General features: G+C 38.8%; 3 protein-coding genes and 1 pseudogene across 4 annotated transcripts; 3 read left to right on the plus strand and 1 right to left on the minus strand.

Annotated features, from left to right (window-relative positions):
* The first annotated feature begins 332 nt into the window (after positions 1–332).
* LOC107936430 (glyoxylate/hydroxypyruvate reductase HPR3) lies at positions 333–7,915 on the plus strand. Of its 2 annotated transcripts, none has more exons than XM_041083523.1 (2): positions 333–791; positions 6,859–7,915. In XM_041083523.1, the coding sequence occupies exons 1-2, from the start codon at positions 333–335 to the stop codon at positions 7,210–7,212; spliced, it is 813 nt and encodes a 270-aa protein (XP_040939457.1). In that variant the 3' UTR covers positions 7,213–7,915. The 2 variants fall into 2 exon arrangements, with proteins under 2 accessions (XP_040939457.1, XP_040939458.1); XM_041083524.1 differs by having other exon boundaries at positions 7,055–7,185.
* Positions 7,916–7,988: 73 nt separating this feature from the next.
* Positions 7,989–11,461, minus strand: LOC107936429 (leucoanthocyanidin dioxygenase). Its single transcript, XM_016869159.2, has 2 exons — positions 8,706–11,461; positions 7,989–8,614 (listed from the first exon to the last, which is right to left on the minus strand). Exons 1-2 carry the CDS (start codon positions 9,203–9,205, stop codon positions 8,071–8,073), a joined length of 1,044 nt encoding a protein of 347 aa, XP_016724648.1. The 5' UTR covers positions 9,206–11,461; the 3' UTR covers positions 7,989–8,070.
* A 96-nt stretch (positions 11,462–11,557) lies between these two features.
* Positions 11,558–13,774, plus strand: LOC107936387 (PGR5-like protein 1A, chloroplastic; annotated as a pseudogene).
* A 322-nt stretch (positions 13,775–14,096) lies between these two features.
* On the plus strand, positions 14,097–15,660 carry LOC107936386 (uncharacterized). The gene is made up of 2 exons (XM_041083525.1): positions 14,097–14,948; positions 15,013–15,660. Exons 1-2 carry the CDS (start codon positions 14,930–14,932, stop codon positions 15,567–15,569), a joined length of 576 nt encoding a protein of 191 aa, XP_040939459.1. The 5' UTR covers positions 14,097–14,929; the 3' UTR covers positions 15,570–15,660.
* Positions 15,661–15,887: the final 227 nt, after the last annotated feature.

A 15,887-nucleotide genomic window follows, 5' to 3' on the forward strand; every position in this document is an offset into this window, starting at 1 on the left:
TTGGTTGCAGCATTGCTTACTGCTCGAGAAGGGAGAAGGCAACCGTCCCAGACCTTTACTATTCCACTTTTTTTATATCAATGAAAACGACGTGATTTAATATCCTAGTAATAATTATGAAAATCAATTTACAATCAATTTACATGCCTCCTCAATACCATCACTCTCCTAATTTTTGTGGTCCTCGCAGCAGTATCTTCTTCCTTTAATTTAGCCATCTTTGCTTGTGTACCATTAGACCTATCCAAATAAACTTGCGAAGAACATGAACCGTAAAAATTTGTTTTTTTAGAGAACTTGAGGGGTTCAGCTTCAGAGCTTTGGGGCTCGAAATGGCCACCGTTAAACAAGAAGAGCTGCCGCTTGTCCTTGTGCGCCGTCCACCCAACTTCCATTTTCCATTCAAAGACCGTCTCCAAACCCACTTCCGTCTACTCGACCCGCTGGATTCGGACCCTCCCGAGTCGACTCATTCCTTCTTTTCCCGCCACGCTGCTTCTGTACATGTCCTCCTCTGCGTGAACCCTACACCCGTCACCCGCGGCCTCCTCTCACTCCTCCCTTTCCTCCAGCTTATCGTAGGCTCAAGCACTGGAGTTGATCATATTGACCTACAAGAGTGCCGCCGCCGGAGCATCGCTGTCACCAACGCCGGGAAGGCCTTTTCCCCTGACGTAGCTGACTTGGCCGTAGGCCTCCTTATCGATGTTCTCCGAAGAGTTTCCGCCGGTTGCCAGTACGTTCGGGCTGGGTTGTGGGCTCAGAATGGGGAATTCCCGCTTGGTTTCAAGGTTTGGTATTGGTTCTTTGCTTGTTAAAGATGGTATTTCTTTTATTTCAAAAGGTGCTTGCCTACCATACTGAAAAAAGAGTTTCTTTGGCAAGACTATGTCGTTCTTTGTGCATTTCTTGGTTAAACTCCGGTGCGATGTGATTACTACAGCAAAGCAGAACTCTGGATAATCTCTCTAAACAGGAGTGAACTTTGTGTTCGTTGTAGTATCCATGGCTGATGGACTTGCAAGCTGTTATAGGGCATAGTACGAAAGAATGCAACTACGTTTAAAACATGAAAATGGATGCCGTTTACTTACCAGACATAAAATTGACAAATTAGTGCTCTAGATAATTCTCTTAAGACACCAAAAATGCCAGAATTGGCGTCTAGAGAATTTCAAAGCTGTGCTACAAATTCTAGTTAGGTGGACTGGACTAGTAGAGTGTGTTGCCCACTAGTTAACTTAATGGGAAAATCATGATGGTCCAGCTACTCTGCCATCCGATTTATATCAGATGCTTTCCGTTTTCCATCTCGAATTATGTGGTTGTGTGGTGTAGTCTAAGCAATAAGCAGGTTTGGCCCGAAAAGTATAACCGAAATCCAGGTTAAGTTTTAATTTTAAGTGAATCATGGGAGAGTCATTGTTGGTGCACCATTTTGGTCATGGTTTTATGCTACATATGTTAACATTAATGGGAGACAACATTAATGGCAAACAATACAAAGTGGTGCAAGTTTAGCACCCTAAAGTTGACTTTGAAAAAGTGGCATGGGATAATTTTTTTTTGGTCCTTGAGATAATGGGCTATTTATTGTTTGGTCCTTGAACCTCAACTATAAATAGGCCTTCTCATTTCTCATTTCAATCATCCCAACCAATCTTTCTCTCTTAGTTTTCTCTCTTCTCTCATTTGAGAATTCTCAAGGAATTCTATTTGTTTGTAATATTGTGAAGATAGTAAAGTTATCATCTGGTGTTAGTGCCCGAGGACGTAGGTATAATTTATCGAACCTCGTTAAAACTCTTGTGTTCTTTCTTGTCCTATTTTTCTTTCAATATTTGAGGGTATAATAGTAGTATTTAATTGTGCTATTAAATTACTATAGAAGGGATATTCCGACTAAGGAAAGACTTGGTATTTAAGAGATCCATGTGATCCACCTCTCTTCCCTGGGAATTGAACTTTGTGTGATTTTTTAGTACAATAATTTACACGCTTCCGACCCTATTGGAACAACAAGTGGTATCAAGAGCCGAAGGTTAATCGTAGTATGCTCTGTGGTTGTAGTTTGAACTGATCTTCCACATCAGAAAAGATTTCCTTAGGTATATTGAAAGATTATGGAGAAAACGGTCGGTGTAGGAGCTTCAACATCGTCCATGTGGACAAGACCGACAATTGCAAATGCAAGATTGGCCGTGGAGATCTTTGATGGCACGGGCCATTTTGGTATGTGGCAAAGTGAGGTTCTAGATGCCCTTTTTCAGCAGGGTCTAGACATTGCCATTGATGAAGAGAAACCAGATGATGTACAGGAGAAAGATTGGAAGGCGATCAATCGGTTGGCATGTGGCACAATTCGATCATGCCTTTCTCGAGAGCAGAGGTATGCTTTTTCAAAGGAGACTTTTGCAAATAAGTTGTGGGTGGCACTTGAAGAAAATTTTTTGAAGAAAAACAGTCAAAATAAGCTCCACTTGAAAAAAAGACTGTTTCGCTTCACATACGTCCCAAGTACCACAATGAATGATCACATCACCAAATTTAATCAGTTAGTCACTGATTTGCTGAATATGGATGAGACATTCAAAGATGAAGATTTGGCTTTGATGCTGTTGGGGTCACTTCCTGAGGAGTTTGAGTTCCTAGAAACTACTCTACTTCATGGCAGGAGTGATATATCTCTGAGCGAAGTCTGTGCGGCCTTATACAGTTATGAACAGAGAAAGAAGGACAAACAGAAAAACTCAATCAGAGATACAGAAGCTTTAGTAGTCCGAGGTCGTTCATATACTCGGAAGAAAACTCAAAAGGGGAGATCAAAGTCAAAGTCCAGACTCGGGAAAGATGAATGTGCTTTTTGTCATGAGAAAGGCCACTGGAAGAAAAATTGTCCAAAGCTGAAGAATAAGGGAAAAGCTGCTGTAGATGCTTGTGTTGCTAAGCATGATACTAGTGACTCTGAACTATCACTGATTGCATCATCATCGTCGTTCCATTCAGATGAGTGGATATTGGATTCGGGTTGTACCTATCATATGTCCCCTAACTGGGAGTGGTTCTCTGATTTAGTAGAACTAAATGGAGGAGTTGTTTATATGGGCAATGACAATGCCTGTAAAACTGTTGGGATAGGTTCAATCCAATTAAAGAATAAAGATGGATCAACCAGAGTTCTGACTGATGTTCGGTACGTGCCCAGTTTGAAGAAAAATCTCATCTCATTGGGAGCCTTGGAATCCAATGGTTCAGTTGTTACTATGAGAGATGGGGTTTTGAAAGTGACATCTGGCGCACTTGTGATATTGAAGGGCATCAGGAAAAATAACTTGTATTACTACCAAGGTAGTACAGTTATTGGAGCAGTCGCTGCAGCTTCCGGTAACAAAGACTTGGACTCAATGCAGTTGTGGCATATGAAGTTGGGACATGCCAGCGAAAAATCCTTGCAAATTCTGGCAAAGCAAGGATTGTTGAAAGGTGCAAAGGCTTGCAAATTAAAATTTTGTGAGCACTGTGTTCTGGGAAAGCAAAAGAGAGTGAAATTCGGCACTGCTATCCATAATAGAAAAGGTATTTTGGAATATATTCACTCAGATGTGTGGGGGCCTTCCAAAACACCTTCGTTGGGAGGAAAACACTACTTTGTTACTTTTGTTGATGACTTTTCCAGAAGAGTTTGGGTGTATACCATGAAAACTAAAGATGAAGTGCTTGGAGTTTTTCTTAAATGGAAAACTATGATCGAAAACCAGACTGGCAAGAAAATCAAGCGGCTTAGGACGGACAATGGAGGGGAATATAAAAGTGATCCGTTCTTCGATGTGTGCCAAAAGTATGGTATTGTTCGACACTTCACAGTTAGGGATACACCACAACAGAATGGAGTGGCAGAGCGTATGAATCGAACATTGCTGGAGAAAGTTCGATGTATGTTGTCCAATGCTAGGTTGGGCAAACAATTTTGGGCTGAGGCTGTGACATACGCTGGCCATCTTGTTAATCGTTTGCCATCATCTGCATTAGAAAGAAAAACTCCTATGGAGGTATGGTCTGGAAAACCGGCTACAGATTATGATTCCTTACATGTGTTTGGAACCACTGCATATTACCATGTGAAGGAGTCAAAGTTAGATCCGAGGGTAAAGAAAGCTCTCTTTATGGGAATCACTTCTGGAGTGAAGGGATTTCGTCTTTGGTGCTTAAGCACAAAGAAAATGATCTGTAGCAGAGATGTTACCTTTGATGAATCTGCCACATTGAAAAATGTAGCAGATAAAGATATTCAGACGAGCAATACTCCACAGCAGGTGGAGTGTACTCCAAAACAGGTGGAGTTTGAGCAGATGGGGATTTGCCCAGTTAATAAGTCTAATTCTCCAGCCACAATGGAGGAATTAGAGGTTGAAGAGGTTCTGACCCAAGAACCACTAAGTACACCAGAACCAGTTGCAGTTGCAAGGCCACGGAGAGAAATTCGTAAACCTGCTCGATTTACTGATATGGTGGCCTACGCCCTTCCCGTTGTTGATGATATTCCTATCACTTATCAAGAAGCAATGCAAAGCTTAGAAAGTGATAAATGGAAAAGCGTCATGGATGAAGAAATGCAGTCTCTCCGGAAGAACAATACTTGGGAGTTGGCGCAATTACCGAAAGGTAAAAGGGCAATCGGATGCAAGTGGGTATTCGCAAAGAAAGATGGATCTCCTAGCAAGAAGGATATTCGCTACAAGGCAAGATTGGTAGCTAAAGGCTACGCTCAGAAGGAGGGAATTGACTACAATGATGTATTTTCCCCTGTTGTGAAGCATTCCTCCATTAGAATTTTGTTGGCCTTGGTAGCACAGTTGAATTTGGAGCTAGTTCAACTTGATGTTAAGACGGCTTTCTTGCATGGTGAGTTAGAAGAGGAGATCTATATGACTCAGCCAGAAGGATACACAGATGCTGGTGGTAGAAATTGGGTTTGTAAGCTTAACAAATTGCTATATGGATTGAAGCAATCCCCGAGGCAGTGGTACAAGCGATTTGATAGCTTTATGAGAAGGCAGAAGTACACAAGAAGCAAATATGACAATTGTGTATATTTGCAGAAGCTACATGACGGATCTTTCATTTATCTACTCTTGTATGTTGATGATATGTTAATCGCTTCGAAGAGCCAAAATGAGATAGATAAGCTGAAGGCTCAGTTGAATCAAGAGTTCGAGATGAAAGATCTAGGTGAGGCCAAGAAGATTCTCGGCATGGAGATAAGTAGAGATAGACCGAGAGGCAAGCTCTGTTTAAATCAGAAGCAATATCTGAAAAAGGTATTACAATGTTTTGGTGTAAATGAAAACACAAAACATGTAAGTACCCCACTTGCTTCTCATTTGAAACTTAGTGCTCAATTATCTCCGAAGACTGAAGATGAAAGAGAATATATGGCGAAAGTCCCATATGCTAATGCAGTTGGGAGTTTGATGTATGCGATGGTGTGTACGAGGCCTGACATTTCACAAGCTGTTGGAGTTGTGAGCAGGTATATGCATGATCCTGGAAAAGGACATTGGCAAGCTGTGAAATGGATTCTACGGTATCTTCGAAAAACCGTAGATGTTGGTTTAATTTTTGAACAGGATGAAGCACTTGGTCAGTTTGTAGTTGGATATGTTGATTCCGACTTTGCTGGTGATTTAGATAAACGTCGTTCAACTACGGGGTATCTGTTTACTCTTGCGAAAGCCCCAGTAAGTTGGAAGTCTACCTTACAGTCTACAGTAGCTGTGTCTACTACATAGGCAGAATATATAGCAGTTACAGAAGCTGTTAAGGAGGCTATTTGGCTTAATGGATTGTTGAAAGACTTAGGAGTTGTTCAAAGTCACATAAGTTTATATTATGACAGTCAGAGCGCTATTCATTTAGCGAAAAATCAAGTCTATCATTCAAGAACCAAGCATATCGACGTAAGATATCACTTTGTGCGGGAAGTCTTTAAAAAAGGAAAAATTCTACTTCAGAAGATTCCGACAGCAGATAATCCCGCAGATATGATGACCAAGGTGGCAACAACAATCAAGTTTAATCATTGTTTGAACTTGATTAACATCCTGAGAATTTGAGCACCTTCAGGTGTATGGCGCTCGAGAGTGCATTTGTAGGCACTACAAAAGATAACTTTATCGAATTTGGGGAGTTGAAGGAAGTGTGTGAAGATGTGATTATCCTAATCAAATCTTCAAGGTGGAGATTGTTAACATTAATGGGAGACAACATTAATGGCAAACAATACAAAGTGGTGCAAGTTTAGCACCCTAAAGTTGACTTTGAAAAAGTGGCATGGGATAATTTTTTTTGGTCCTTGAGATAATGGGCTATTTATTGTTTGGTCCTTGAACCTCAACTATAAATAGGCCTTCTCATTTCTCATTTCAATCATCCCAACCAATCTTTCTCTCTTAGTTTTCTCTCTTCTCTCATTTGAGAATTCTCAAGGAATTCTATTTGTTTGTAATATTGTGAAGATAGTAAAGTTATCATCTGGTGTTAGTGCCCGAGGACGTAGGTATAATTTACCGAACCTCGTTAAAACTCTTGTGTTCTTTCTTATCCTATTTTTCTTTCAATATTTGAGGGTATAATAGTAGTATTTAATTGTGCTATTAAATTACTATAGAAGGGATATTCTGACTAAGGAAAGACTTGGTATTTAAGAGATTCATGTGATCCACCTCTCTTCCCTGGGAATTGAACTTTGTGTGATTTTTTAGTACAATAATTTACACGCTTCCGACCCTATTGGAACAACAACATATTCATGTTTTCTGGAAACTAAATTATAAGGTTGCCTCATAAACATCGGTACAGTTAGGAGGAAAACGAGTTGGAATAGTGGGCTTGGGAAGCATTGGTGCTGAAATTGCGAAAAGGCTCGAGCCATTTGGCTGTTCTATTTCCTACAACTCAAGAAGGAAAAAGCCATCTGTTCCATTTCCATGGTTTAAAAATGTCTATGACCTTGCAGTCAATAATGATGTTCTAATTGTTTGTTGCACGTTGACAGAAGAATCTCGACACATAATTAGCAAGGATGTCATGACTGCCCTGGGAAAGGAAGGGGTAATAATAAATGTTGGACGTGGGGCTCTTATTGACGAGAAGGAATTGGTGCAACTTCTGGTCAGAGGTGAGCTTTGTGGTGCCGGTCTCGATGTGTTTTAGAACGAGCCTGATGTTCCCCAAGAGCTGTTTTCCTTGAAAAACGTTGTACTGTCTCCTCATTGTGCTGTTGCAACTCCTGAATGTTTCGATGCACTGAAGGAGTTGGTCACAGCCAACCTGCATGCATTCTTTTCGAGTAAACCTTTGCAGTCAGTAGTTGAACTTGAATGAATGGTTTTCTAAAGATAAGAAGTCTATAGGTAGCTTAATCTTAGCCAGCTTCTCCGATTGGCAGCGCTTGAACTTATTGATGATGTGGGATTGTAATGTCAAAGCTGGAAAGCTAACCTAACCACTATTGTACATTGAATAAGAGAAGATATGAGGAGGATGAGGTTTCTTGTTACTTGAGTTTTATCATTTGTTTAAAACTTTTGCGTCTCATCAAGTGGGAGAGCAGCTGCATGGATGGCCAATTTCTAACAAAAACATTTTTTGTTTGATAAAACTGAGCAATCAACAACGGGAAACCAGACCAATTAAGATCCGAAACTCGCACTTCCGTGCGGAGAAACGTAATGGAAACACATAGCAAAGCACAAGTCAAAGGCGTTGATGCTTGGTTGCTGCGAAAAAGAAGGTTTTGCTAATATTGTTTTCCGAGGTCTGTTGACCAGGCAGAAACTTTCATGTTTTGAGTTTGACGCATTGGATGATAATAGGTACATTAAATGTAAACAAAGGCCATTAATTCCACAAATAGCTTCATACAAGGAAGCTATTCAGTCTCCCATTATTCCACAAAACAGGTAAATGAAGCAAAGGGATGAAAGACACCATTATGGCTCATCCCCAAACTTCGAAAGGATACTGAACAGCTTATATAATTTTAGATCGGTCTTGATCAGAAAAACCATCCTAGGTCTTCTTAAATAGCTTGTGCTGGATAAGCTGAGCAAAGGTGCGAGGTGGGAACAATGGAGGCTCCGTCTCGGACACTGTCTCGGGCAGTGGCTTGAGAATGATCTTCTCCTTGGGTGGCTCACAGAAAACTGCCCATGATATCCTAACTTTCTCCTTGTTAACTAAACCCCTGTGGAGAATGCTCTTGAACTTACCATTGTTGAGGATCTCAATGGTGTCGCCAATGTGCATGATGATGGAGTTTGGAACGTATTTCGCGGTAATCCACTTGCCTTCATAAAAGAGTTGCAGACCTGGAACCATGTTGTGGAGAATGAAAGTGAGTGCACTTACATCTGTGTGAGCTTCCACACCTAGAGCCAGCTCTGGTTGAGGGCATTTGGGGTAGTAATTGATTTTCATTTGAATGAGAAGCTCTTCTAATCCACCAACTTCCTTCTCTAGCCTGCCTTCTTCCAATCCCAACCAAAGTGATAATGCCGAAAGAATTTTGCTGGCTAGGCCACGAAGTTGCCTTGCATACTCACTTGTAACTTCACTGCACTCACTCACACACATATATGCATACGAATCGTTAAAATAAACCATGAAGTGAAGCTTGTTTAAATGTAACGCAATACAAAACTCACGTGTATTCACTGGGTGTTTTAGGCCAGATTGACAGGTCTCTCTTGTCCTCAGGAAAGACAAGATGGAAGAAGTAATCTATCCACTCAAGCTTGCCACTAGCATTGTTAGCAAGCTTACTGCCGTAGCCTTGAATCTTCCCCGAAGCTTGGTCATTGGCATACTTCTCTTTCTCCTCGATAGGGAGTTCAAAGAACTTCTGCCCGGCGATCCTGACACGGTCCATGAGTTGGTCCGAGATCCCATGGTTAACAAGGTGCATCACGCCCCACTCCATGGCAGCTTTCTTCAACTCCTGGAGACATCTCTCGCGCACCTTGATGTCCTCGGACTCGATATCCTTTAAGTCAATGGTTGGAACCTGTGGTCCTCCTTTTTTCTCTTCTTCGAATACATTGCCTATACTTGCCAGCTCTTCCTTAGGTCTAATATACTCTTTCGGGATTGACTGAATCCCACTACTTGCCAAGCTCTCCACTCTGGGGGCAATTGAACTCGCCATTTTAGCAAACCCTAACTTTGTTTATTATTATTATTATTTTATGAACGTGAAGTACTTAGAATTCAAGTGGGATTTTTATAGGGCAGTGTATGTATGGGAAGCTGTTATCACGTGTGTGATTAGCCATGGTCAAAGTTAGTTGACTGGAAGATTTGTATCATAATGAGCTTAACAAAGTGAGTAGCAATGGTCAAAGTCTCAAAGAGCTCGTGATGCATGTGTAATGAAGGTTGATAGAGATTTCAAAATGAAAACATAGTACCTAATAATTATAAAGTGTGAAAACCTCTCGCTATAAATGTTGGATTTTATTGTTTTAAATGTGTTGATGGTGGTATCATATCTCAAACAAATTGATTTGGTTGATGCACACTTGTTGACGTTTTTTTATTAATTTTTTGTATTTATAAATCACGGTCTCTTAATGTGATGTATTAGAAAATAATTAGGTGTCATGCATATGACACATTCTTTTCTTAGACTCGACACGTATCTTTGGACGTGTCTCTTTGATAGAATTCGCACTCAAGTATCGTCATAGATAGTGAGTAGTGCCCATAAGTTCTTTGCATTCCACCTTGCGAGGTGGAGAGGCACAACGGGATCACCTCACGAGGTCATCATGTCAATGCGTGCGAGACACAATGGGGCAATCTATCTCACAGCTCATACATTTCCTTTGTGCTCCACCTCGCAAGAAGCGATGGAAGGATCCACATCGCGAGGAGAGTTAAATTTCGAGTTGTGAGGATGGGTTAAATTTCGAGTTGTGAAGTATCCTATAACATCACTACACAGTAATTGTTATGCAGTAATTCTCATTAACAAAATGACTTATTCTGTCTTAATTATAATCTAAGTTGTAAGTACATATAATTGAAAGAAAAGTAAAAGAAATGTATTTATATAGGTCAATATATTTGATGTATATTCACATGGTATAATTTTATACTTCATTAGAGAATCTAATGATGCCACATAAGTTGAAAATAAAATTACTTAAATATAAGTTAAATTTTTTGACATTTATTTTATTCATTGTTAATATATAAAACTATATTGATTAATGCATTAAATATAAATTTACGCAGATATATTTCCTTTGGAAAATGAAACTTATAAGTAACATATATTAAGTATTTATTTGCCTAAATCTAAGCCTGTGACCTATGTTATTATAAATCTTTATCTGACCTTAGTGTGCCCATGCCCTAAAGTTAAGCTTGACCAACAAATGGTGAGCCTTGAGAGCTTCACATGCGTTGGTGGAGAGAATCTAGCGTTAAAACAAGGATACAAAAAATAAACGCTTTCATAGAAAAGTCTAAAAAGTATCTATTTTTAAATTTTATTAAATAATTATTATAATTAACATATTGAGTTTTAATTTAGTTGTTATTGACATTATTATTCGTAAAAGAAGACGTGAATTCGAGTATAATTTAAGGATTGAGAAAATATTTAGATAATTTTAGTCATTATAATGATAATAATAATTATAGTTGAATTACTTTAAAAATAGAAATGCCGAATGACATGAGTATTGTTGCTAGCAGGAGTAAGTTTGAATATATTATCTTTCTATTTAAAAAATTAATGAATAAGTATGATTAGTTTTAAATATTATATAAAAAAATTAAAAAAAACAGACATTCTAAGTAATAATAGCCAACTTAAATTAAATTTAAATATTAAAATGAATAAAAAATATACAAATATTAAAGTGAAGTTTCAGTTGCTAGAAGTTATATTATTTACATGTGCAGCCTCGAAATCAAAGGTATCGTAGTTTGGCAGCAAGCAAGAATGAGATGAAAGGCCAGTTCACGTGACGGCCCTATGGACGCACGTGGAACAGACAAGGCAATCACATGTCCACCTCATGCAGGCCAACATTTTCGTAGAAAACGACATCACCATGGGAACCTTGATGATGACTCACTGAACATGAATGAAATCGAAGACCGTTGTATTTCCCTCCACACTCTCATCCCTTACCTTATCTCCCTTTCCCTCCAACAAAACCAAAGTGAAACCAATCAAATAACACTGCTCCTCCATCATCACCAGTTTAACAGATTGAGTTTTGGTCCAATGGCTAGCAAATTGGCTTTAACTCTTAACACCCTATCGTTTCCTAAATGGCCATATACAAAAACCACTGGTTTCTTTCTCTTCTTCTACCAGGGTTCTATCAAATGGAAAGCAGCTCTGTTGTCGACACAGATTGTTCGTACTTCCCATCAAGGCTGCTGCTGACCAACAAGGTTTTAAAACGTGGAATAATGTTATTTCAGTTGGGATTTGTGGGAACTTGTTGAACTGATAAGAGTAGAATTTGTTTGCAGGCCAGGTGGAAGAAGATAATGTTGTTGATAGTAAAATTCTGCCATACTGTAGTATAGACAAGAAAAAGAAGAAGTCATTGGGTGAAATGGAGCAAGAGTTTCTTCAAGCTCTGCAGGCATTCTATTATGAAGGAAAAGCTATTATGTCAAATGAGGAATTCGATAATCTCAAGGAAGAACTAACGTGGGAAGGAAGCAGTGTTGTTATGCTAAGTATACAGCCCCAAATTTTACAACCAATCCTTGCTCAAACAATATGGTCAGCAATTATGAAATTAGCCTCGAAAATGTTAATGTTATATCATCTGTTTTTGCAGGTTCTGATGAGCAGAAATTTTTGGAAGCTTCAATGGCTTATGTATATGGGAAACCAGTTTTGAGTGATGAAGAATTTGATGATTTGAAGCTGAGGCTAAAGGTTTGTCATTATTTGTCCCTTTGTGTGTGTGTGTGTGTGTGTGTAGTTCCATGCAACCATGTCACGTCCATTTCATATTCTTTTTCCCCATAACTAGATAGAAGGAAGCGAAATTGTGGTCGAGGTCCACGATGCAGTCTCCGTAGTAGAAAGGTATACAGTCTTCTGTTTTCTGTGAATTAAGCATGCTGCATAGGTTGTTGATATAGTTCCCTCATTATTACATTAATTAAACCACTGTAACAGCTAGCTCTCTCTTCTTGCCATTTTGAATGGATTTTGTTTCTTTCTGCAGTATATTCCTTCCAATTTCAATAGCACAAGGCATTTCCTTTTTGATCCTATGCAATTGGCTCTAATAATTTGGATGAAAAATTAACTCAAAAGCTTAACTTGGTAGGAAAGGACTCAAAACTATTATACTTAAGTTTCAACTGATTGAATTCATAGTCATTTTATCATCATTCTTCTCATAGGTGTACAGTGACCTATCCGTTGACTATTTGAAGATGGTCCTCTTGAACGTCCCAGCGACTGTGGTTGCCCTGGGACTGTAAGTCTTTTCTTCGTTTGCACTAATACTGTCCTTATAGATATCTGCATTCCAATTCCAAGCCTGTTTCATAGAATTCTAGCTTGTTCGTTATGTTTTTCTTCTGTAATATCATTTATGTTCTGGTTTTGTCAGGTTTTTCTTCTTAGATGATCTGACTGGATTTGAAATAACATATGTTTTGGAGGTAAACTGTTATTACTGCAGAAATTTATGCATGCATGCAATGCAAAGGCTGATGATATATTGAATTGCAGCTCCCAAAACCGTTCAGTTTCATTTTTACTTGGTTTGCTGCTGTGCCTTTGATAGTTTGGCTAGCTCAATCCCTCACAAAATTGGTTGTCAAAGACTCTCTAATCCTAAAAGTAACTAAAACCTCACTATTTCATCATTTCCATATAATGTTTATATAAACTATGAAACTAAATTTACAACATTTTTACCTTATAGGGTCTTTGCCCGAACTGTGGTACTGAGAATGTCTCCTTCTTTGGCACCATACTATCCATCTCCGATGGTGGAACCACCAATACACTTAAATGTTCAAAGTAAGTGGGATCATTTGTTTACAAACCACATTCAGTAATTTTAAGTCTTAATTTTATTTTTTTCACTTCAGTTGTGGAACCCCATTGGAGTATAATTCAAAAACATGGTTGATTACTTTGCCAGAAGGAACCCAAGCTTTATTTCGAGGTATATACTGTGAGTATGCTCTTTTCCAAAAGACTTGTAACAATATCTGAACATGTGAGACATAGCTGTTAGACACGAATGCTCCAAATAAAATGAGAGGTTGGCAATAACTCTGAACAAAATATAAATACGGTCTACAATCTACCCTGTCTGCTCAATTATAAATTGAACTTTCTTGTTTAATTTTTTTCCCTGCCCTCCAAAAGTTGCAGGGGCCCTATCTTGTTAGTGCTTTGAGTAACTTTCTAACCGAGAAATGACATTAGCAGTTTACTTTTGCGTCTCTTTTCCCAGACAATGTAATTCCCAGTTTTAAACAGGACTGGCCATGGATGCGGGACTAGTTACTTGCAGGGAACCACATCATTTGCAGCACAGTGAGGAATAAGTTTTGATATGTGCTTCATTGTAGAATGTATATTTGTTTGTAAGCCATGTAGTAATATGTTTTATACCTATAACAAGCATGTTCGACAGAAAGAGAAGTGAACAAGCTGTGAAAATCTTTTATTCAATATATATGCCCAAAACAAAAAGATATATTGATACTATGATTGGGGAGTTGGCAATATTTAAAAAGAACTTGACTTGGGCATGTGTCTTTGGGGACCAAAATCAAAGGGATAACTAAAAAGAACAGTGAATGGACTGACGGGATGCCCTATGGCCAGCTTATAGAAGACTTGAGACCCACAAATTTTGTTGAAGTGGGGAACATGTTGAAACCACAAGTTGAGTACTGACGACTGAGAGCTAGCTCCCAAAGGCGAACTTTGCTCTCATTTCAATTCCTCAGCACAGCAGCATGCTAGATTCCTTTTCGTTTCTCTTTTTTCATATGAGGGGTCATCATCAAGCCACGCCCCCAAATCATTTCACCCTTTGCCTTGCTCGTCAAAGTTTCTTTCCATGCCATAAAGCAAAAGGCTTCATGTTTTTAGAAGATTTTAGGCAAATTTCAAACGAATTTATTAATATATACCCAATCACTACTTGCCACATTGTAAAGCAACTTTAGGTAAAAATGGCCTAATGCCTAAATGCCCCCACTTCATCCAAAACAGTCGGTTGGTTTTAGCTGCACTGTTACATCCATCTTAATGACTAGGTAAATTCTATTTGCATGATCAAGAATTTGATATTCCTTAACAAAGTCTCCTGTTTGAATTCGATATTCCTTGAAAAAATCTCTTATTTGAGTTCAATAAGATCCGATTTCACTATTTAAAGCCTCTTTTATCATCTATAAACTTCCCCCCAAACAGTACAAGCATTCCTCTTTGCAACTTCAAACCTGTCACATCCAGAAGAGAAAACAAGAATCTGATCTTAGAATACAGCTTTGAAAGAAACCACACACAACAGTTGTTGTAGCCAACTTCCTTTTACCCAACCCTAAGCTCCTCTCATGGGCTCTTTTTTCTCTCTCACATTGATAATACTTTCATGGGCATCATTACTTTCAACGGAAGCTGAAGCTGAAGCTGAAGGGTCAGATCAGCTCGTCTTCTCGATCTTCTCATTAGGGACAACATAGTAAAGTCCTTTGACAAGCATTTGAGAACAGGTACTGTACAAACTGTAAATTTACCTGCAAATTTCTCGGGCATCAAAGTTGAAACAGCAAGGTTTAGATGTGGCAGTCTCCACAGATATGGTGCTCAAGTTAAGGAATTTTATCTGGGAAAAGGTGTGAATGTGCAACCATGTGCAGAAAGAGTCATGGTAGTAAGACAAAACTTGGGTTCTAATTGGTCATCCATATACTATGCTAACTATAATCTTTCAGGTTACCAGCTTGTGTCACCGGTATTAGGCCTCCTCGCTTATAATGCCGGCACCGATGTGAGTTCCGGCACCCCTTTCGAAGTTGGAATCCTCGCAAGGGAAAATAACCCAATTAAAATAAACTTCAGCAACGTTATTACAAACACTACATCGTCCAGGAGAGGAATCAGGCCATTGTGTGCTAGCTTTGGAGGGGATGGCAAAGTGAGATTGAAAAACCAAGTGTCACCCAATGTTTGTGTTGCGACCAGGCATGGTCATTTCGGTTTGCTCATCGAGTTACCGCCGTCGATGCCTGTGAGGAAGAGGATTAGCACGTGGAAATTGGCGGTGGGAAGCTCGATTGGAGCGGCATTGGGTGCTTTCCTGCTGGGTTTGCTTTTGGTGTCGATGCTTGTTAAGGTGAAGAAGAAAGCGAGAATGGAGGAGTTGGAGAGGAGAGCGTATGAAGAAGAAGCACTTCAGGTTTCAATGGTGGGACATTTCAGGGCTCCAACAGCATCGGTTACTCGAACCACGCCTACAATTGAACATGAGTACTCACCTTATCCTTCTTGAAATGTTATAATAGTCTCACCTTTTTCCTTTTTCTAGTGTAAGATCATTCTTTTTTGTAAGATTAAATCTATTTGTTTCTTGAGATATAAAAGAATATTGTTCACATCTTGGAACAGACAACTCTGTTTTTTCATCAAACTTGAATTATACATTAAATTTGAATTATAATTTATATATTTTAATTTTAATTTAATTAATGAAATTTATTTATTTATTTTTATATTAGATTAATATAATTGTTTGTATATGTAAAGTTAAAATGTGCTAATTTAATAATATTATCAATGATTTATAATAATTCAATTAAATTAAAGTTTC

The sequence above is a fragment of the Gossypium hirsutum genome, chromosome A12 (assembly GCF_007990345.1).
Source record: "Gossypium hirsutum isolate 1008001.06 chromosome A12, Gossypium_hirsutum_v2.1, whole genome shotgun sequence".
In the NCBI taxonomy this organism is placed as follows: domain Eukaryota; kingdom Viridiplantae; phylum Streptophyta; class Magnoliopsida; order Malvales; family Malvaceae; genus Gossypium; species Gossypium hirsutum.

Coding starts and splice junctions, on each gene's coding strand:
- LOC107936430 (XM_041083523.1), top strand. CDS start 333: ATGGCCACCGTTAAACAAGAAGAGCTGCCGCTTGTCCTTGTGCGCCGT. Junction 792..6,858: donor AATTCCCGCTTGGTTTCAAG/GTTTGGTATTGG, acceptor ACATCGGTACAG/TTAGGAGGAAAACGAGTTGG.
- LOC107936429 (XM_016869159.2), bottom strand. CDS start 9,205: ATGGCGAGTTCAATTGCCCCCAGAGTGGAGAGCTTGGCAAGTAGTGGG. Junction 8,615..8,705: donor AAAACACCCAGTGAATACAC/GTGAGTTTTGTA, acceptor GAGTGAGTGCAG/TGAAGTTACAAGTGAGTATG.